We start from the raw sequence: 21919 nt of genomic DNA on the forward strand, positions 1-21919 counted from the left end.
CAAATCTTTCCTAGGAGGGATGCATTAGGCTTAACAGGAAAATGGGCTTTAAAAAATAATAAATGGGATGTAATCATAAAAACTAGGCAGTAACTATAAAAAATGCACCAAACACGAAATTAGTTTATAAAATATTATTTATGGATTTTGAAAATCTTAAATTTTCATTGTTGCACGCGCAATGTTTCGTTGGATTTTTACGTAATACAAATTTATATTTAACCTGACTAGAAATTTCGGGATAAAAATATTTCAGATCCCATCAAAATGTGGAAAATTTTATTGAATTTTGTCTTCAACGGTTGGTTGAAATTATTAATCGTTGTCCTAGCTACAAAATGGGCTGTACTTTTAACAAACTGTAAATGGGATGTTGTAAATTCCATTAGAATTCAAAAATGGGCTGTACATTCTTACAAAACGCAAATGGGCTATAAGTTCTCTGCCACACACTTGTGGGCCTACTAAGTGACGCGTCCCCTAAAAAAATAAGTTGACACATATGCAAGGCTTTGTCAACTTATTATAGTCAACACACGGTTCTAGCAGCAGTGGCCGTTGAATGTCTATCCAACGGATGTCGTGCTTCTTCTTCAATCTCGGATATTCTTAGCTTCGGCCGCCCAAAAAATGATTCCTCCCCCTGAGATCTGGGGCGCACCGTTTCGGAGGCTGACCTGTGGGCCTACTAAGTTGGAGCGTAAGGGCTTTGCCAACTTAGTCAATATAAACGATTCTAGCTTCAGTGACCGTACGATGTCCATCCAACGGCCGTAGTGCTTCTTCAACCTCTGGTCTTCTTGGTCCAGCCGCCCAAAGCAGCGCTGGTCGTGCCGCCTGCTCCTGCCTCCCGTGGCCGGCTGTGCTGCCGCGGAGGCCTCACCGCCCCCATACTACTCCCACCGCTGGCCAGGCCATCCCTCCACTCACCCACACCCCCTGTTATTCTACGGCGACGGCAGCCTTACACCGCAGCCGAACCAGTGAACCCTCGTACTCCTCTCCGCGCGGGCTTCCGCTGCTGCGTCTTCCCCGACTTCGTGTCGTCCCCTTCCTAGGCCTCGCCGTCGTCCACCGCCTTGGTGCTCTCGGCGCGGCGTGGTCAATGTGGTCAACGACCGACTTCCATCGGAAGAGTACTGTACGTGGAGAGGCTGACAGCTGGGTCCACGACGGCTGCAAGGAAGTGCCTCCTTATTACAGCAATAAGTATTCCTGCACCTGACAGCGGGGACCCACCGGACGGGCCACCTTATTTTGCGAAAAAAATTGTTTCCCCCCTAACTGCTGGGACCCATCGGACGGGCCACCGTATTTCGCGAAAAAACGTTCCCCCCCTGTCAGCTCGGACCCACCGGAAGTGCCTCCTTATTACGCACAAAAAAATGAATACTCCCCCTGCTAGCTGGGACCCACCTTGGTGGGAGGCTGACTTGTGGGCCTACTAAGTTGACGGGGACGGAGGGCTTTGTCAACTTAGTCAATATGAATGATTCTAGCTCCAGTGACCGTACGATGTCCATCCAACGGCCGTAGTGCTTCTTCAACCTTTGGTCTTCTTGATCCAGCCGCCCGAAGCAGCGCCGGTCATGCCGCCTGCTCCTACCTACCGTGGTCGGCTGTGCTACCGCGGAGGCCTCACCGCCCCCTACTACTCCCACCACTGGCCAGGCCATGCGGCGACGGCAGCCTCACACCGCAGCCGAACGAGTGAACCCTCATACTCCTCTCCGCGTGGGCATCCACTATCGCGTCTTCACCGGCTCCGCGTCGTTCACCGCCCTGGTGCTCTCGGTGCGGCGTGTCAGCGTGGTCAAGGAACGACTTCCATCGGACGTGGACTGTACGTGGAGAGACTGACAACTGGGTCCATGACGGCAGCAAGGAAGTGCCTCCTTACTACGCGGAAAATAATGATTCCTCCACCTGACAGCAGGGACCCACTGGACGGGCCACCGTATTTAGCAAAAAAACGTTTTCCCTCTGACTGCTGGGACCCACCAGCTACACCTTCGCACGCAAGGAAGTGCGTCCGGGCAAAAAAACGATTCGCCCCCCTGACTGCTGGGACCCGCCAGCTACATCTTCGCACGCAAGGAAGTGCGTCCGGGCAAAAAAAAAACAAAATGATTCGCCCCCCTGACTGCTGAGACCCACCAGCTACATCTTCGCACGCAAGGAAGTGCCTGATAGTCGGGACCCACCTGGTCGAAGCGTACGTAGCGTTGTCATTCTAGTCGCGAACGTGTACGTACATATATACTGGTCGATGTAGAGGTGCGCACGTGTCATAGTAGAGGCGTGTATGTGTCGTAGTAGAGGCACGTACGTGTCGTAGTAGAGGCGCACACGTAGCATGTACACGTACGTACAGCGGCCAGGGTGCAAGAAAAAAATACGTCCACGTACGTACATACAGGCAGGGTCTCGAACGCTTACTCGTACATACGTACGGCGAGGGCTCGTGTACATGGCTGGGTCGGAACGGAGAAACAGCGTCGTCATCGTGTTCATGGGGAGGCAACGGAATGCATCGTGTTCATGGGAAGGCAACATAATGCGTCTTGTTCATGGGGAGGGGTGTGGCGTACCGCAAAACGGAGGAAACTGACCTCCTATGGTTGAAACGGGGGTCCTGTTGATCGGGAGGAGTGTGGCGTACCGCAAAACGGAGGAAATGGACCTCCTACGGTCGAAACGGGGGTCCTGTTGATCAGGAGGGGTGTGGCGTACCGCAAAACGGAGGAAACGGACCTCCTACGGTCGAAACGGGGGTCCTGTTGATCGGGAGGGGTGTGGCGTGCCACAAAACGGATGAAACAGACCTCCTACGGTCGAAACGGGGGTCCTCTTAATTGGGAGGGGTGTGGCGTACCGCAAAACGGACGAAACGGACCTCCTACGGTCGAAACGGGGGTCCTGTTCATCGGGAGGGGTGTGGCGTTCCGCAAAACGGGACTCCACGGGATATTTTTTATCTCCACCGTCGACCTCCTCGAGCCTCCACGGGCTACCGTCGACCTCCTCCAGCCTCCACGGGCTCCTGTTCATCCAGCCTCCACCGCGCGCTACTCCACCAGCTACTGTTCAACCACCCCTCCATGGGCACCCCTCCACCGTCTACTGTTCATCCAGCCCTCCACACCACGGGGTCCTGTTCAACCACCCCTCCACGGGCACCCTTCCACCATCTACTATTCATCCAGCCCTCCACACCACGGGGTCCTGTTCATCCAGAGGCAACGCCACCGCTCACTGTTCATCCACCCCCCCCCCCCCACAACACTCACTGTTCATCCAATCGATCGGCTTCAGTTAGCAGCAGTAGCGAAGAAATCGCTCGATCGGGTTCAGTTAACAGCCATCGATCGATCGCTCGGGTTCAGTAACGCGTAGCCTGCAGTGCAATCGCTCGGGTTCAGTTAGAGCCCAACGCCTCGCTCGGGTTCAGTTAGAGCCAACGCCTCGCACACACGCGCGTACGTGTATGAGAGAAACGCGCATCGCTCGGCCCTCGACCTCCCACCATAACCGGGAACTCCCCAAAATTTTCCTCGCCCTCGCTTCTACCATGGTTTTTTCCGTCATGGACGGCCCAAAGAATGTCATGCAGCTGCGTCTCCGGCCAGCCCAGGACGAAAAGCCCATTTTCTGTCATGATTTTTTTGCATAGAAGTAGGATCCCACCACATCTATGATGATACCGGGTTTTGTCACAATTATCATCATAGAAGTGTCATATGTATGACATGAAAAAATTTCGTTCGGCCCAAAATGTCATGGATGTGTCTTTTTTTGTAGTGTTAGGACTCGTGTTAGGTGAAATTCGTCGATGATTGGGTCGTGTACCAGTGTAGCTGAACCGCCATGCCGGATACTAGTTGGATGATCTCGACGATCGAAGGTGATCAGGAATGACGACCACAGATTGAATTTTGGGGTGACTGGCTCTACCGCGTAGATGTCCCTAAGTGCTCGCTTGCGCTCCCTTTTGGGGATGTGTGCAGCGTATATCATGTTCACTGTTTTGACTTGAGGGAGGGAATTTCTTCCGCCCTCCGGTGTTCGGCTGTTGGGGCTCTTCGTCCTCGTCCTCACTTTGTGATCCCTTTTCTTTGTTTTCGGCATTTAACTTGCCAGCCTGTTTGAAAACCCAACAGTCTCTATTGGTGTGATTGGCTTGTTTGTCTGGGGTACCATGTATCTGGCACGGACGATCGAGTATGCGATCCAGGCTAGATGGTCCCTCGTTGTTCCTTTTGTAGGGCTTCTTTCGCTGTCCAGACTTAGAGCCACTGAATCCGGTGTTAACGATGGTGTCATCGGTGTTGTCGTCATTGCTTCGGCGTTTGTGTCTGTTGCGTCGGATCTTTCCGGAGCTATTCTTGGCCTCGGAGGGGCCTGTCTTGCTGGCTGTGCTTTTTCTACGAGCCAGCCAGCTGTCCTCTCCCGCGTAAAAGCGGGTCATGAGTGCCGTAAGGGCTGCCATGGACTTCGGTTTTTCTTGGCCGAGGTGGCGTGCTAGCCATTCGTCACGGATGCTGTGTTTAAAGGCCGCTAGGGCTTCGGCGTCCGGATAATCAATGATCCGGTTCTTTTTGGTTAGGAACCTAGTCCAGAATTTTCTGGCTGATTCACCAGGTTGTTGAACTATGTGGCTTAAGTCATCGGCATCGGGTGGCCGGACATATGTACCTTGGAAGTTGTCAAGAAAGGCCTCTTCCAGGTCCTCCCAGCTACAGATGGAATTCTCAGGCAGGCTATTCAGCCAGTGTCTAGTTGGCCCTTTGAGTTTCAGTGGGAGGTATTTGATGGCGTAGAGGTCATCTCCCCAGGCCATGTGGATGTGGAGAATAAAGTCCTTAATCCATACTGTGGGGTCGGTTGTTCCGTCGTATGATTCAATATTGACGGGCTTGAACCCCTCGGGGAATTCGTGATCCAGCACCTCATCTGTAAAGCAGAGAGGGTGTGCGGCGCCACTATATCGGGCCGCATCACGGCGCACCTTTGATGGAGTGTGTCTACGGTTATCGGTCCGGGTGTGACTGGGTTTGTCACGCCCTAATAGGTAGCCGTCATCCCGAGTCGGGAAGTGTCCTCGCGATCCGTAGATTGATCTGGTGTGTTCTGTTCTACTGTCCAGCTCCTGCCGAAGGTCGTATGTATGGTCCCAAGCTGTTTTGTCCCTATTTTGCGAGGTGGTGGGGCGGGCTGTTGTTCGGCCTGAGTTGCCGCTTTATCCCGACCGCGGGGTGGTCGGTCCGCCGCACTATCCCGACCGCGTGGTGGCCGGTCCTCATTGCGTGAGGGAGGTATGGGATTTGGTGTCTCCGCATCGAACTGAGGTAGCAGTATACGCTTTGGGTAATTCTTGGCTGGGCGCTTGAGGCCGTATTCTTCGGCTGCCAGGACATCAGTCCACCTATCAATGAGCAGGTCTTGATCGGCTTGAAGCTGTTGCTTCTTCTTCTTCAGGCTTCTCGCGGTGGCTATTAGCTGGCGCTTGAAGCGCTCCTGCTCGAGGGGTGCCTCAGGCACGATGGAGTCCTCATTGCCGAGGCTCTCATCATCCTCGGAGACTGGACGATAACTATCATAGTCTGGGTCATTGGGCATAGTCTGATTATCAGGGTTATCTTGCCCGTTGTCTTGTTCTTCCTGTTCGGATGCAGCCCCGACAGGGTCTTCGTTGTTTTCGGCGTCGCCCGGAGTACTATTCTCTCCGGTGCCAGTATTTCCGTCATTTGAGCGACGAGGCTTAGAGCGGCGTTTAGGGCGTTGATACGTCCATTTTGCATCATGTTTTTATATCGATATTTGTCGCATTATGGACTGTTATTTCACTTTATGTCACAATACTTATGGCTATTCTCTCCTATTTTACAAGGTTTACATAAGGAGGGAGAATGCCGGCAGCTGGAATTCTAGGCTGGAAAAAGAGCAAATATTAGAGACCTATTATGTGCAACTCCAAAAGTCCTAAAACTCCACGGAACATCTTAAAACAAATAAAGAAAAATCCTCGCCAAAGATGAAGGCCAAGGGGCCCACACCCTGCTCATGAGGGTGGGGGCGCCCCCCCCCTAGGGCGCGCCCCCCTACCTCGTGGGCCCCCTGGTGGCTCTCCGTCGCCCATCTTCTCCTATATGAAGTCTTTCGATGAGAAAAAATAAGAAGGAACTTTTTCGGGACGAGACTCCGCCGCCATGAGGCGGAACCTTGGCGGATCCAATCTAGAGCTCCGGCAGAGCTGTTCTGCCAGGGATACTTCCCTCCGGGAGGGGGACATCATCACCATCGTCATCACCAACGCTCCTCTCATCAGGAGAGGGCAATCTCCATCAACATCTTCACCAGCACCATCTCATCTCCAAACCCTAGTTCATCTCTTCTATCCAATTCTTGTCTCAAAGACCAGGATTGGTGCTAGTAGGTTGCTAGTAGTGTTGATTACTCCTTGTAGTTAATGCTAGTTGGTTTATTTGGTGGAAGATCATATGTTCAGATCCTATATGCATATTATTACCCCTTTGATTATGAACATGAATATGCTTTGTGAGTAATTACGTTCGTTCCTGAGGACAAGGGAGAAGTCTTGCTATGGGTAGTCATGTGAATTTGGTATTCATTTGATATTTTGATAAGATGTATGTTGTCTAGCCTCTAGTGGTGTTATGTGAACGTCGACTACATAACACTTCACCATTATTTGTGCCTAGAGGAAGGCATTGCAAAGTAATAAGTAGATGATGGGTTGCTTGAGTGCCAGAAGCTTAAACCCTAGTTTATGCGTTGCTTCGTAAGGGGCTGATTTGGATCCATATGTTTCATGCTATGGTTAGGTTTACCTTAATACTTTTGTTGTAGTTGCGGATGCTTGCAATAGAGGTTAATCATAAGTGGGATGTTTGTTCAACTAAGAACAACACCCAAGCACTGGTCCACCCACATATCAAATTATCAAAGTATCGAACGCGAATCATATGAACGTGATGAAAACTAGCTTGATGATATTCCCATGTGTCCTCGGGAGCGCTTTTCCTATTATAAGAGTTTGTTCCGGCTTGTCCTTTGCTACAAAAGGATTGGGCCACCTTGCTGCACTTTATTTACTTTTGTTACTTGTTGCTCGTTACAATCTATCTTATCACAAAACTATTTGTTACCACTTATTTCAGTACTTGCAGAGAATACCTTGCTGAAAACCGCTTATCATTTCCTTCTGCTCCTCGTTGGGTTCGACACTCTTACTTATCGAAAGGACTACGATAGATCCCCTATACTTGTGGGTCATCAAGACTCTTTTCTAGCGCCGTTGCCGGGGAGTGTAGCGCCTTTGGTAAGGAGAAATTTATATAGTGTGCTGAAATTTACTGTGACTTGTTACTATGGCAAGTAATTCTGTGAGGGGCTTGTTCGGGGTATCTTCACCCCGTCCAGTAGAGCAAAGAGTTGCTCCTCAACCTACTGAACCTATTGAAAATGAAACTCCTTTTGAATTTCCTTCGGGTATGATCGAAAAACTGCTAGCTAACCCTTTTACAGTAGATGGAACAAAGCATCCTGATGAGCACTTAATATATGTGGATGAAGTTTGTGGATTATTTAAGCTTGCAGGTATACCCGATGATGTTGCTAAGAAGAAGGTTTTCCCTTTATCTTTGAAGGGAGACGCATTGATATGGTATAGGCTATGTGATGATTTGAGATCATGGGACTATAAAAGATTGAAGCTGGAATTTCATCGAAAGTATTACCCTATGCATCTTGTTCATCGTGATCGCAATTATATATATAATTCTTGCCTCCCGAAGGAGAAAGCATCGATCAAGCTTGGGGGAGGCTTAAATCAATGTTATATTCATGTCCCAATCATGAGCTTCCGAGAGAAATAATTATGCAAAATTTATATGCTCGGCTTTCTGATAACAATCGCACCATGCTCGATACTTCTTGTGCTGGCTCTTTTACGATGAAGACTACTGAATTCAGATGGAATTTATTGGATAGAATTAAACGTAACTCTGAAGATTGGGACCTCGACGAAGGTAAGGAGTCAGGTATGACACCTAAGTTTGATTGTGTTAAATCTTTTATGGATACCGATATTTTCCGTAAGTTTAGCACTAAATATGGACTTGATTCTGAGATAGTAGCTTCTTTCTATGAATCTTTTGCTACTTATGTTGATCTCCCTAAGGAGAAGTGGTTTAAATATCATCCTCCCATAGAAGTAAAAGTAGCTGCACCTATTAAAGTTGAAGAAAATATTGTCACTTATAATGATCCTGTTGTTCCTACTTCTTATATTGAGAAACCACCTTTCCCTGTTAGAATAAAGGATCATGCTAAAGCTTCAACTGTTGTTCGTAAAAGCAATATTAGAACTTATACACCTCCTGAGCAAGTTAAAGTAGAACCTAATATCGCTATTGTTAAAGATCTCTTGTCTGATAATATTGATGGGCATGTTATTCAGTTCGAAGGTGAAACTGCTAGAATTGCTAAACCTTGTGCTAAAGATAAACATAGACCTGTGGTAGACGTGCATGTTATTTCTGTTAAAGTAGGAGAACATTGTTATCATGGCTTATGCGATATGGGTGCAAGTGCTAGTGTTATACCGCATACTTTATACGAAGAAATTAAGAATGAAATTGCACCTGCTGAGTTAGAAGGTATTGATGTCACAATTAAACTTGCTAATAGAGATATTATTGCACCAATTGGAATTGTTTGAGATGTTGAAGTCTTGTGTGGGAAAACTAAGTATCCTGCTGATTTTCTTGTTCTTACTTCTTCGCAAGATAGCTTTTGTCCCATTATATTTGGTAGACCCTTCTTAAATACTATCAATGCTACCATAGATTGCACTAAGAATGTTGTTACTGTTGGCTTGGATGATATGGTTCATGAGTTTAATTTCTCTAAATTTAGTAAACAACATCGTGAGGAAGAATTACCTAGTATGGATGAAATTATTGGTCTTGCTTCTATTGATGTATCTCCTAGTGATCCTTTAGAACATTATCTGCTAGACCATGAAAATGATATGTTCATGAATGAAAGAAGGGAAATAGATGAATTATTCTTTAAACAGGAACCTATTCTGCAACATAATTTGCCTGTTGAAATTTTAGGGGATCCTCCTCCACCCAAGGGTGATCCCGTGTTTGAGCTTAAACCTTTGCATGCTAATCTTAAATATGCTTATCTTGATGAAAAGAAGATATATCATGTTATTATTAGTGCTAACTTTTCAGAGCATGAAGAAGAAAGATTATTGAAAACTCTGAAGAAGCATCGTGCTACTATTGGATATACTCTTGATGATCTTAAGGGCATTAGTCCCACTCTATGTCAACATAAAATAAATTTGGAACCAGACGCCAAACCAGTTCGTGATCCTCAATGACGTCTGAATCCTAAAATGAAAGAAGTTGTAAGAAAAGAAATACTAAAGCTTCTGGAGGCAGGTATAATCTATCCCGTTGCTGATAGTGAGTGGGTAAGTCCTGTCCATTGTGTCCCTAAGAAGGGAGGTATTACTGTCGTTCCTAATGATAAAGATGAATTGAGTTCTTGGAATGAAGTGAGTGCAGCTTTTATGTCCAGGATAAAGCCATAACATGGGGACCGGACTGTCACATCAGCTGTCAATGCATCAACAACTGATTTGCAACCAGCCTCTAGAATCACTCGGCCCTGGTATACATTTGCCAAAGCATGCAGGCCAACGAGCACAGCACGTCCTTCGGCTTCCTCCATGCTAACTGTATGGGCCAAATTCCTGCAAGTGGACAGGAACACGAGGCCCTTGTGATCTCTGGCTACTGCTCCTGCCCAGCACTGGCCGCTTTCAGGGATAAAAGAAGCATCAAAATTGACTTTTGCCCAACCAGCTGCAGGTGCCATCCACTTTGAATGGTGAGCAACAGGTGTCCGAGGTTGCACACTGGTCAATGTTGTCCAAATTTTGTCAGACTCTGATAAAACTTTCTGGCTTGCATTTTTCCACTCGTCCTCATATCTCTATAGGAAGAGCACTGAACTCCTGATAGTCTCTTTTCCATCGCCGTGAATGCAGTCATCTCTTAGGTACCAACAAGGCCAGAAAAGCAGTATTTTTTTGCTCTCATGTCCGGATGAACTGCATCAAGCAACACATGTAACCAATCCTGGCTTGTGTGTCTGAACTCCCTTTCTGGAGGTAATCCTCACACATCCCTCATCGCATGTCTCAGCGCTCTACTTTTGGAACATGCAATTACCTCATGGAACTCATTCTCCTCTCCATTGCCACAAATCATACAAGTGGCGACCGGGATGATAGTATGTTTGCACTTATTACCTTCTGTTGCCAGGGTATCAGTGGCCACTCTCCATTCAAAAATCCGCACTTTCGGTGGAACGTCCGCTTTCCAGATCATATCCCAAATGTTGCGGTCATCTGCACTCCGACTGGAACTCAAAGGTTCTAGAGCTATGTTACCTTGGATATTGGTGGCCAGTTTGTATGAACTTCTTACCGAGAAATTGTTGTTTCTCTGATGGTGCCATGCAATGCAATCCGTTACTCAGTCAAATACCATGCAATGCAAAAGCCTACGACAGGGTGGACTGGAATTTTCTGAAGGAGGTGCTATTAAAAGCGGGGGTTTTCAGAAAAGTGGACAGGATGGATAATGCAATGTGTGAGCTCAGTCCATTACTCAGTCAAATGTAATGGAGAATTGTTGGAACTATTTGCCTCGTCTAGAGGTCTTCGCCAAGGAGACCCTCTCAGTCCTTATCTATTCCTGTTTCTGGCGGATATCCTTGTCAGCATTTTGAAGAGAGATAGAGGATGGGAATCTGACCCCACTAAAAATTGCCAGAAACAACCCAGGCATTTCAAATCTTTTGTTTGTCGATGATAGCCTGATCTTTTTCAAGCCGATGACTAAACAGGCCAGAACCATCAAGAAAGTGCTAGCAGAATTTCAAAAAGGCACAAGTCAATTACTAAGCGAGAGCAAATGCTCCATCCTTTGCAGTGAGCTATGCCCGGAGGAAACAAGAGAGGAAATCAAGGAAACCTCGGGGGTTGTATCCTCTACTTTTGAGAGTAAGTACTTGGGGCTCCCGACGTCGGAAGGAAGAATGAAGGATGCAAATTTCCAGCCTATTATGGATAGGTTTGGGAAAAGGTGAAATGGCTGGTCTGAGAAGTTCATGTCATAGCAGCCAAGGAAGTACATGTGAAGTCGGTGGTACAGGCCCTACCATGTTTCACAATGGGTGTTTTCCTCCTTTCCAAGGGCTTCTATGAGAAGTACGAGAGAATGATACGAGAATTCTGGCGGGGAGATGAACATGGTCAGCGCAAGGTGCACTGGATGTCATGGGAGCGCATGACAAAACCAAAACGGGCAGGAGGCATAGGCTTTAGAGATATGCATCTATTTAATCTAGCTTTGCTGGCCAAACTGACGTGGAGACTCATCCACAGACCTAACCGTTTGTGTGCTAGGGTGCTTAAGTCAAAATACTACCCTCATGGCAATCTGTTGGACATTGTGTTTGCATCAGATGCCTCTCTGATATGGAGAGGCATTGAAGCTGGCCTCGAGCTTTTGAAAAAGGCATTATTTGGTGCGTTGGGGATGGTAAGAGGATTCAAATCCAGTGTGACCAATGGATCCCGAGGAAGGAGGGCCTAAAGACAGCTTCATTTACCAGGAGATCGAGATTACGGTGGGTGAATCAGCTCATGTTGCCGGATAGGAAAGAGTGGAATGTGGAAATGATTAAGCAATTTTTCACCCCTTCGATGCTGACGACATATGCAAGATTCCTATACCGACAACTGATGCGGAGGACCTCCAGGATTTTTCTGAGCCCGATAAAGTAATTTTCCTAAAAAGTCCAAAAACAGCAGAAAGAACAACTAGCACCGGGCACTGGATTAATAGGTTACTCCATAATAATAATAATATAAAATGATTTAAATTGGTGAAAATATATGCTAATTTAGTATAAATATGGCATAAAACAATAAAAAATATACATATGTCAGAGACGTATCATCCAGCTACAACTGCACTGAACCCATCAGACCTCCTAGAATGCACTGGTGCTAAATGGATGCTAAGCACATTAAAGAGCTAAGCAACTAAAGTTCCCAATGCAAAAGGTGCTTAACTTGTTGTTGCTAAGCATCCTTCATTTAATGATTTAGCAACTAAAGTTGTTCATGCATTGGTGTGCTTTTTTCATTTAAGTGTTTTCCCTAGGTTCCCGCACTTGGCATTATTTCTTCTTGGGGTCACCACTCCCATCTCTCTCTTCTTAATTACCTTGCCACATCATCTTTTTTGCCTACATGGCAGCCTTAGCACATGTACAAGGTGGAGCATTGGGAGGGGCCTCACACCAGTATCTCCATGTTGCGGGGCATAGACTGCCACCTGCAAGCAGAGCGCTCGTCTCCTCGCCCCGCCACAAAGATGTCACGCTGCGAGATAAGGGGACCTCACCATTGGGGAAGGCCGCCACCACAGGAGGAGCATGGGAGTGAGTCTCGTCATTGGTGCAATAGCGGCTAGCAACGACAGTAATAGGAAGGAATGCCTAGGAGGGAGGGCCGACAATGTAGTGGGTTAGGGAGCCTCCCATGTCGCCATGGCTAGGGGCTGAACTAGGCTAGCACTAGGGGTCGAGCCTGCTGTTCCAGTGCGACATTGATCTACATTAGCTACAATGCAAACTATAGCTTGTGTGAGGGCGTCATACCCCAGTCCATGGCCGGGGGAGGGGGGATGCCTCCCAGCTCCCCCACTAGTCCGGTTGGAGACACCGTTTTTACTAAGATCTTATATTTTCCCAAGTTTGACCAAGTTATAGGAAAATGTTCTTTTGGTAATTTTTATTGTGGCATTTATATCATTCTACAACAAGCCACTTATGTGACTTGTTTGTTTTTAGAGTACCAATTGCGCCACTTGTATTTAATTTGCGATCTTAACCAGAATTTGTGTGTGCATATCCGTAGATACCAACCACTTGTATATGTTTTATATTTTATTAAGGGTTAATGTTTGTGGTCGTGTGACGAGCTAGACTGGCCACTTGCGCTTTCACCACATGGCCACGAGGTCTCACACGGATCCCTCTATCCTCATGACCTTATCCCCACTAGGAAGTGACGCTCGTGCATGAAATCTCTTCCTCCCAATAAAACCAAGGCCATCCTTCCAATCTCTCTCTCTCTCTTGCCTTCCTTTGTGTTGTCGACGCCCTATTCCCCACCAGCTCTCCTCCTTTCCTCATGCAGTAAGCTCACGCATCGTGGCTCATTCGACGCGACACAGCTAGTCGACTATTGGGATGGGCCCATGGCCTGCGAGCGCACGTAGGTCACCACGGCACGACCATGCTGCCACCCCGAGCTCCATGCCCCAGAAATCTATGTCCCACGACGACCCATGATGCGACCGACAGGATCGCGAGCTACAAAGCTGCGACGCCTGTCTCCGCCGGTGCTACAACTTGAGACACCAAAAGCTCCTTCACCAGACACGGTCAGACGTCGAGGTTTGCTACAACCAGCGACGCCAATCTACAACCATTCATGGCGATGTTGCAATCTGCGATGACGCCGACAATGATTTGTTGTAGATTTTGCTACAACTGGTAACGACGGTTGCTACAACCATTCATGGCGAATGATGCGACCTGTGATGCCGCCACCGACAATTTTGATGCGACCGTCTTTGGCAGTTGTTACTACCGCCGACGACAATTGCTACAACCATTCATGATGATGACCGGAGCCCTCGTTCGCGAAAATCAGGGAAACATTGTGACCGGTGTTCATGGGAAGCTATGACATGTGGCGCAAAATCCTTCAACTAGCTACGGAAAAGCTTCAAACACCGCAAGCTTGAGCTACGAGGAGAACCTACGACCAAGGAGCGCCGACCAATCGCTGGTGTGGTGAGCTGCTCACTGCTGCAAGCAGGGCAGCAAGGCTGCTGTCGCGGGGCAGGTTGCCTGCGACGCATGGTGGGAAGGGGGCTCGTGCTGATTTAAGAAAAAGGAAGATATGACAGAAAAAAAGAGGGGAAGGGAACAGATGAGCGGTTAAACCGCACATTTAAAAGATCTTGTATCACGCGGTGAGTGAGGCCACCAGCCCAAACCCTGGCCTCTCGCCCGCCGCGTAGCACTTCTCTTTGTTAAAACCGATAGATATATTTTTACACCGAATTTTCATACAAGAGTCACATGGATCATGCTCCAAAAAATTGACATGTGAATAGCATAAAAACATTAACATGACATAATAAAGTGCATTGCAAAGACTGTCATTTATGATATCTTATATACTTGTGTTAGAAATTTCATGGACAACCAATAGACATCGCCTGATCGCCACAATAGGAGAGTAGGACTAGCAGAAGGCTGCACTATCGATCCGAGAAGGATTATCAAGCGTACTACTATAAAAGGGTCCAAAAAGGGTCGAGATAGTGGAGTCACGAAGCATCCGGTTGGGGAGCCTGGCACGTGCCGACCACGTGCCCCGCGAAATCGCCGCACGCACCTCACCGTCGCGGCGTAAACTCGCACAGAAACGCATCTCGATGTCCGCCCACGCCGTCCCCGGCGCCGCGGGAGACGCCGGCGCGGCCCGAGCCGACGATGAGGCGCGCGCCCTCCTCCCCGCCTCGGCGCCCGGGAGCGACCACGGCGACGCCGGCAGCAGCAGCGGCGGCGAGGAGGAGGAGGACCTCGAGGAGCGCGCGTTCGAGGCGTCCGAGAAGGTCCTCGTCTCCATCTCGGACGACCCGGACGCGGACACCGACCTGGAGGCGCAGCTCGCCTCGTCCTCGGGGTCGCCGCCCTTCTCGTGGCGGAAGCTCTGGCTCTTCACGGGGCCCGGCTTCCTGATGAGCATCGCGTTCTTGGACCCGGGCAACCTCGAGGGGGACCTCCAGGCCGGCGCCGCGGCCGGGGACACGCTGCTGTGGCTGCTCATGTGGGCCACCGCCATGGGCCTCCTCGTGCAGCTCCTCGCCGCGCGCCTCGGGGTCGCCACCGGCCGGCACCTCGCAGAGCTCTGCCGTGACGAGTACCCCGACTGGGCGCGCCGCGCGCTCTGGCTCATGGCCGAGGTCGCCATGGTCGGCGCTGACATCCAGGAGGTCATTGGCAGCGCGATCGCCATCAAGATCCTTAGCAATGGGTATCTGCCGCTCTGGGCCGGCGTTGTCATTACCGCCTTGGATTGGTGAGTTTGGACTCTCTCTCTCTCATTGGCTGTTTAGTTTTTTATTTGCAATTGGAGTAATTTGATTGTAGACAAGGTGCTGAATCACAGAATAGTTCCAAAATAAGTTGCTTTTTGTCTGAAATCAGCATTAGGGATTTTTTCAAAAGACGAGAAACCGGAAAAGTGATTTTTGTCCCAGTCGTTGCTATTGACATTTGAGTGAGGTTTTAGTGTTAGATCTCAGTTAGTTATTTGCTTACTGTTACTGCTTATGGTAGTTTCACATTAGTTTGAGGACCCAGCATGGTTAGGTGTTGGTTTGGTGCAGATTTGATTGTAAATCATTATGCACGCTTGCTTTAATTCAAAGCTATAGGAATGCTTGATCTTTTTTGTTGAGGTTGTACTACCAGTGATGTGACAATTGACGATTTACATTTGGCTCACTTTCAATTCATTCTGCCCTACGAGATATGAGGGTTGCAGACATTTAATTTACCTTCCTTGACAAGAATCTGCAAAATTTTAGAAGTTTCAAGTTTGAATTCTAATTCGTTTTTTTCTACGTAGCAACTACAGTAACTGTAATTTTCTGAACCATTGCGGTGAAAAGATCAGAGAAGTTTGTTATGCGATTGATTGGCACTTGGTTTTATTTAAAACTTAGAATCACATTGGTGGTTGGGGATGGCTTGCATGGGTAAGCACCGAACCAAGTAGTAATCAGTTTTCCTGAATAATGGCTAACTTACTGGGGACGATTCCTGCCAACTTTATTTGTGATCTCCTTGTTAGATTTTGTTCCCTAAAACTTTGTGTTGTGCTCTTCTCATCCTGAGATATTGTGGCATGAGTGTACCGTATGATTTTCTTGACCTCTGATTATAAAGCGAAGGTCTATACTGGCTTTTGCACGATGAATTAATGCTGCTGACATATGCATACATTATTTTATTTCACAAGAGTTATATGTTAGGAACCTTGTATCCAAAAGTATGCTTCTTAGCCACTGCTTAGTATTCCTGTGATTCTTTATGTTAATTTAATGCTTTTGACAGGAGTTGTATTCTGTGAAATTACTTCTTATTTGCATCTCATTCAGAATTCTACGAATGGTCCTTGAATTGCGTATTGATACTGACATACACTTTTTTTCCAAATGGTCACAAACTCACAATTCAGAACTATTCATTTGTTTATAATATTAGTAGAACTGATATTGTTATCTGAATTTATACCCTCGCTTTGGGCCTGGATGAGGCTAACATCACTGTACTTTACATGTTTTGTTACCTGTCTTTAGTGCATCTATTTGTACAATCAAAGACAGAAAGCTATGCAGCTATATTGTTTGAATCATCAACTTACCTTGTTATTACCTTTTGTCAGTTTCATTTTCCTTTCTCTTGAGAACTATGGTGTGAGGAAACTGGAAGCTGTATTTGCAGTTTTGATTGCAACGATGGCAGTGTCCTTCGCATGGATGTTCACTGATACCAAGCCCAATGGGAAGGATCTGTTAATTGGTAAGGATCTCACAGATTAGCCTTTGTTGATTTAACTTGTCCCATACACTCCTGTCCATTGATCATGCCTAATTTATCAACAGGTATTTTGGTTCCAAAATTGAGCTCTAAGACAATAAGACAAGCAGTTGGGGTTGTTGGCTGTGTTATTATGCCCCACAACGTGTTCCTCCATTCAGCGCTTGTGCAGTCGAGGAAAATAGACCCAAAAAAGGAGTACCAAGTCCGTGAAGCATTGAGATACTACTCAATAGAGTCAACGGTCGCATTGGCTATATCCTTCATGATAAATCTCTTTGTCACAACTGTTTTCGCTAAAGGATTCTATGGTAGTAAGGAAGCCGGCAGTATCGGCCTCGAAAACGCTGGGCAATATCTACAAGAGAAGTTTGGTGGGGGCTTTTTACCTATCCTCTACATTTGGGGGATTGGGCTATTAGCAGCCGGTCAGAGTAGCACGATAACAGGAACGTATGCTGGACAGTTTATAATGGGTGGGTTCCTAAATTTGAGGTTAAAGAAATGGCTTAGGGCACTGATCACCCGAAGCTTCGCAATTGTGCCGACTATAATTGTGGCTCTGTTCTTCGATTCATCTGACGCACTTGATGTTCTAAATGAGTGGCTCAATGTGCTTCAATCAATTCAGATTCCTTTTGCACTGATTCCTCTGATAACCTTGGTATCCAAAGAGCAAGTCATGGGAGTTTTTAGAATAGGTCGTAAAATGCAAGTAAGTCCTCCTTAACCTCAGTTCTAATCCTTCTCCTGTTTTTTTCTTCATGATTGTGCACCCTTTACTTTTTTGCATGCTCAGATGTTCTGTGTGAAAAGCATTTACCCCTAGCCACACCATATTCTCTGGAGGGATTTATGTTTAATATTATTCATGTGCAAGTCTGTGTCTAGGTTAAAAATGCTGGCACATTTGTTTGCAAATAATTGCAGTAGTGTAACCAGTGTTCCCTTATGGAAATTGTAGAGGCTAGCTGTGATATTTTTTGGTTCACGATTCTAGATTTTGCTTCACAATTCAGTTATAGGTGCATTCTTCAACAAAAGCTTCGTCGCTACATTCATAAGTCATATGTTTAGCTAAATGAGCAATATTTTTCTCCAGTGGTTATTTGTTTTTGTAGGACTTTTATTAGACAAATATATACTAAATCATCATTTGCACAACCTTGTAATGTGATCACCTGAACATTATTTTCTCTGGCCCCTAAGTTTAAATTTCACATTGTTCAAGATGATGACGTTCTCACCATGTTTGGGCATCTCTATGCAGGCTGTAACCTGGACAGTGGCTGCACTATTGATCACAATCAACGGCTATCTCTTGTTGGACTTCTTCTCATCTGAAATACGAGGTCCATTGTACGGCTCAATTCTCTGCATGGCAGTGCTTGCTTACGCCTCATTCGTATTGTACCTCATTCTGCGGGGCACTGAAATCTCCAACCAGATGATTGTAGCAATACGCAAGAGATTGTCATGACAGCTGTAACAAAATTTTGCCCTCTTATTACACAACCATAACCTCTCGAACCTATAGAAGGCTTCTCTTCCAAGAACAGAGACCCAGAGATCCACAATGTACAGTGACATTGAGTTGTTGAAACAGACCTGAACCACTGTTGAATTTGGTTGTAGCTCCCTGACTTGTCTAGAAGGGGAGAGATTTACAGGGCAGTGAATTGGTGATGCTGCTGAACAGCTTCGCGTTCATTCCTTTTGTCTAATTCTTTATTTGTCGGCGGACTAAAGGCGTAGAGAAAGAGAAGAGTAGAAGCGGAAGAAAGCAGTGTAATCTTATCCTTCATCTGTACATGAAACCATTTTCTATGTGGACAGCGAATGTGATGACCCAATTCTGACTATTGTTTGTACGATTGCCTCGATGATATGTTATTGGTACGGATACGTCGGTGCTGGGAATATACTATATTGTCCTTAAAACTACAATATAATTTTCTTGTTGTTATTAATATAAAGATATTTGGAAGCTTTTGCTGTGCGAAAATAAGAACAGATACTTTGATGCCTGGTGGGAATTTATTCCTGAAACTGTCATACCGCCATAGTGGAGGATGGTGATGAACAAAATAAACACGCAAAAATCGTCATGTACAGCCTCTTTTGTGGCCATCAGAATCATGGAACATTCCAGCACGGTCAGGTGGACAAGATCAGTGCCCTACGAGGACGGTCTCTGTAGCCTGCGCTTCACTGATGTTGCGTGCCTGGATGATGAACATCATCCAAAGGAAAGATTAACAGGGCCATCTCCTGTCAGCTTCAGAGAAAAGAGAACCTGCTGTTGTCTGCATTAGTAATGTCTGCATCAGTAATCGGGTGTAGAACTGAAGAGTGGACCATGTTCTCTCTAACACTGGTGATAGCGTTCTCTGCGGCCAACCAAAGTGAGAGGCACAAATTCTCACCAGCTAGAGGATTCCAAACATTTTTGCCTCACCCTTCGACATCTCATCTCTCTAGCTGCCTACCAGCTGGCATATGTGGTAAGCTATAAAAGAAAACCCGAGAAAAAAAATCTCTCTAGCTGCCTACCAGCTGGCATATGTGGTAAGCTTGACCACATAACTCTTGCCACGGGTAGGTCTGTAGCAGAAGACGCGCACATTTATATGGTGTGTGCGTCCATCGTGCACTCTCCTAATAGAGAGTTTTTTTAGGGCAAAAAAGAGTGTTTATGCTTTAACCCTTTTCTCTTTGCTTGTTTGGCTTTGAAGAGTAGTGTTTTCTTTAGGCGTAAGAGCATCTCCAACAGCTGCCCAACGCGCCGCGCGCTAAAAGTTACTTTACCGCGCGCCCATCGCCTGGTTGGCGCGGCGGACAGCACTGACTTCAGCAGCCGCGCTAAAATTTAACGCGCGCGTAGCTCCAGCAGGCATGCTAAAACGGAAGTGGACTAGGTTGCATACATATTTTTTTTAGATAAAAAATGATACATAGTCATAGATAAAATGATACATAGATATTTTACATAGTTCAAACATAGATAGATAAATCTAAACTACAGTGCAACTACATACTACGGTGCAACTAGATAAACTATGGTGCAACTACAATCTACTCCGTGTCGTCCTCATCATCATTGTCGGGGATATACCCCGCGCGTATGAACCGGCCGAAAATATGACCCGGCCGGGTTTGGCGGTTTACTTGAGACCAGGTTGACACTTGGCGATTCACTGGCGACCCGCCCCCTGACTTGGCGGTTTATAAACAACCCGCCTGAACATTATGACTCACTGATGACCCGGCGGGCGGGTCAGACGGATGACAAGGCCCAAGGCCCAGAAGGCCGGTTCATGTTAATGGTGGGCCGATTTATGAGGAAAGCACAAGGAATATTCTCCTACAAAGGAAGCAAGACTAGGACTCCACTTGTAATAGAGTAATTCTAATCCAACTAGGACTAGTCATGTAAACCGCCCCTTCAACATATATAAGGAGGGGTATGGCTCCCCAAAAGGGGGAAGGGAAAATAATCTTAAGGCTAGACACAACTAGGAGAGCCGGTTTACGGCGACTCCATGATGAGCATAACGAGACCTAGCCACAAACAGCATGTAGGGTTATTACTGGATGATGTTTCCCGGGGCTCGAAGCTGTCTAAATCCTTGTCTTGAGTGTTGTGTCTCTCGATTTCGATCAACCCCTATCAAGCTACCACATAGATGTGTTGGCCTCACGACTAAGTCCTCACATTAGGACATTTCCCGTGACAATTCCACGACAGTTGGCGCCCGCCGTGGGGCCTGCGCACGGTGGTGTTGAGTTCTTGGAGGGCGATATCCCAGGGATCGAAAAGCTCCGTCCGGCTTATTGAAGAAGTTCCGGTCGGTTCGTCGGAGAGTTCCAGCTGGCTCGCCAAAAAAGTTCCGTCAGGCTCATCAAAAGGTTCCGCCGGCTCGTCGAAAGGTTCTAGCCGGATTATTGAAAAGTTCCGAGCACTTCGACATAAGGTTCCGTCTGAATCTCCAAAAGGTTCCGATCGCCTCGATGAAAAGTTCTGTCCGAATCGCCAAAGGGTTCCAGCCGAATCGCCGAAAGGTTCCGTCCGAGTCGATAAATAGTTCTGACCTAGATTATGATAAAGGTTCCGGTCAGGTTATCAAGAGGTTCCGGTTCAAAAGTTCCTGATTATCAAAAGTTCCGGCCGGATTATCAAGAGGTTCCGGTTCAAAAGTTCTGGCCGGATTATCAAGAAGTTTCGGTTCCAGAAATTCCGGCTCAAAAAGTTCTGGCCGGGTTATGTGAAGACCTCAGGCACTAAAAGATATAGAACCGGTCAAATCTTTTGTCAAAAACAAAAGCAGCACTATGCATTATCCAGCGCCAGCATCCGGCAAAAAATACGAGGTGTTATTTTTCCTATGTATTTTATGAGTACATGTTAATTCATCCGACAACAATTACTCTGGTCTGTAATGTTTTTACGCAGGGCAACTATTAAAAAAAGGGTGGGGGTATACCAAGGATGCATGTTCGGCTGTGTCGCGCGGCTTCACGGACAGGCGTGTCATGGTCCGGTTTACATCAACGCGCCGACCGACTCGCCTGTCCGCGCCGCATTATAGCATCACAGACGACTCGCCCGCCCGCCCTCGCGACCAGTTCACGCGTCCGCATCAGCTTATGAGGAGGAGGACAATTTTGCTCGTCCGCACCGGCTTATAAACGCCATGGCCGACTCATCTGTCTGCTTCCGCGGCCGATTCACCCGTGAGGGATTTCAGCTTCACCTAGTGATCATCAACTTCATGGCGGATTATTTTTCGGCCTAAACACATCAGGTGATGTCCATCTCAAATATATTTTATTAGCACATATTATTTTTGTCAAAGATCGGTTTATCTTTGCTTTTGTCTGCAATATTGTTTATGCAGGACAATTATTCACTTCAAAAGCTATGGTTGTGTCATGGATGTATAACTCGCGCCACAATTATAATGCGCTAGTATCTTACCATGCCATCAAGATCGATGAATATATGTGCAAGCCGCCATTCTGCAGACCGGTTTACATCAATATGATGTGGCTAACTCGCCCGTCCACGCCGATTTACAAAGCCGCGGCCGATTCATGTGTCTATGCCGCCTCTGAA

The 21919-nt window shown here is 46.9% G+C and overlaps 1 protein-coding gene across 1 annotated transcript; it reads left to right on the forward strand.

Annotated features, from left to right (window-relative positions):
* The first annotated feature begins 14500 nt into the window (after positions 1-14500).
* On the forward strand, positions 14501-18674 carry LOC123102422 (metal transporter Nramp6). The gene is made up of 4 exons (XM_044523770.1): positions 14501-15277; positions 16649-16785; positions 16869-17518; positions 18074-18674. The coding sequence occupies exons 1-4, from the start codon at positions 14631-14633 to the stop codon at positions 18281-18283; spliced, it is 1644 nt and encodes a 547-aa protein (XP_044379705.1). The 5' UTR covers positions 14501-14630; the 3' UTR covers positions 18284-18674.
* The last annotated feature ends 3245 nt before the right edge of the window (positions 18675-21919 follow it).

Source organism: Triticum aestivum, chromosome 5A (genome assembly GCF_018294505.1).
Source record: "Triticum aestivum cultivar Chinese Spring chromosome 5A, IWGSC CS RefSeq v2.1, whole genome shotgun sequence".
NCBI classification, from domain to species: Eukaryota; Viridiplantae; Streptophyta; class Magnoliopsida; order Poales; family Poaceae; genus Triticum; species Triticum aestivum.

Excerpts from the sequence above, each read along its gene's own strand:
- LOC123102422 (XM_044523770.1), top strand. The coding sequence starts at position 14,631 with ATGTCCGCCCACGCCGTCCCCGGCGCCGCGGGAGACGCCGGCGCGGCC. Across the intron at positions 15,278-16,648 it reads GTCATTACCGCCTTGGATTG|TTTCATTTTCCTTTCTCTTG; the intron begins GTGAGTTTGGAC and ends ACCTTTTGTCAG. Across the intron at positions 17,519-18,073 it reads GAATAGGTCGTAAAATGCAA|GCTGTAACCTGGACAGTGGC; the intron begins GTAAGTCCTCCT and ends ATCTCTATGCAG.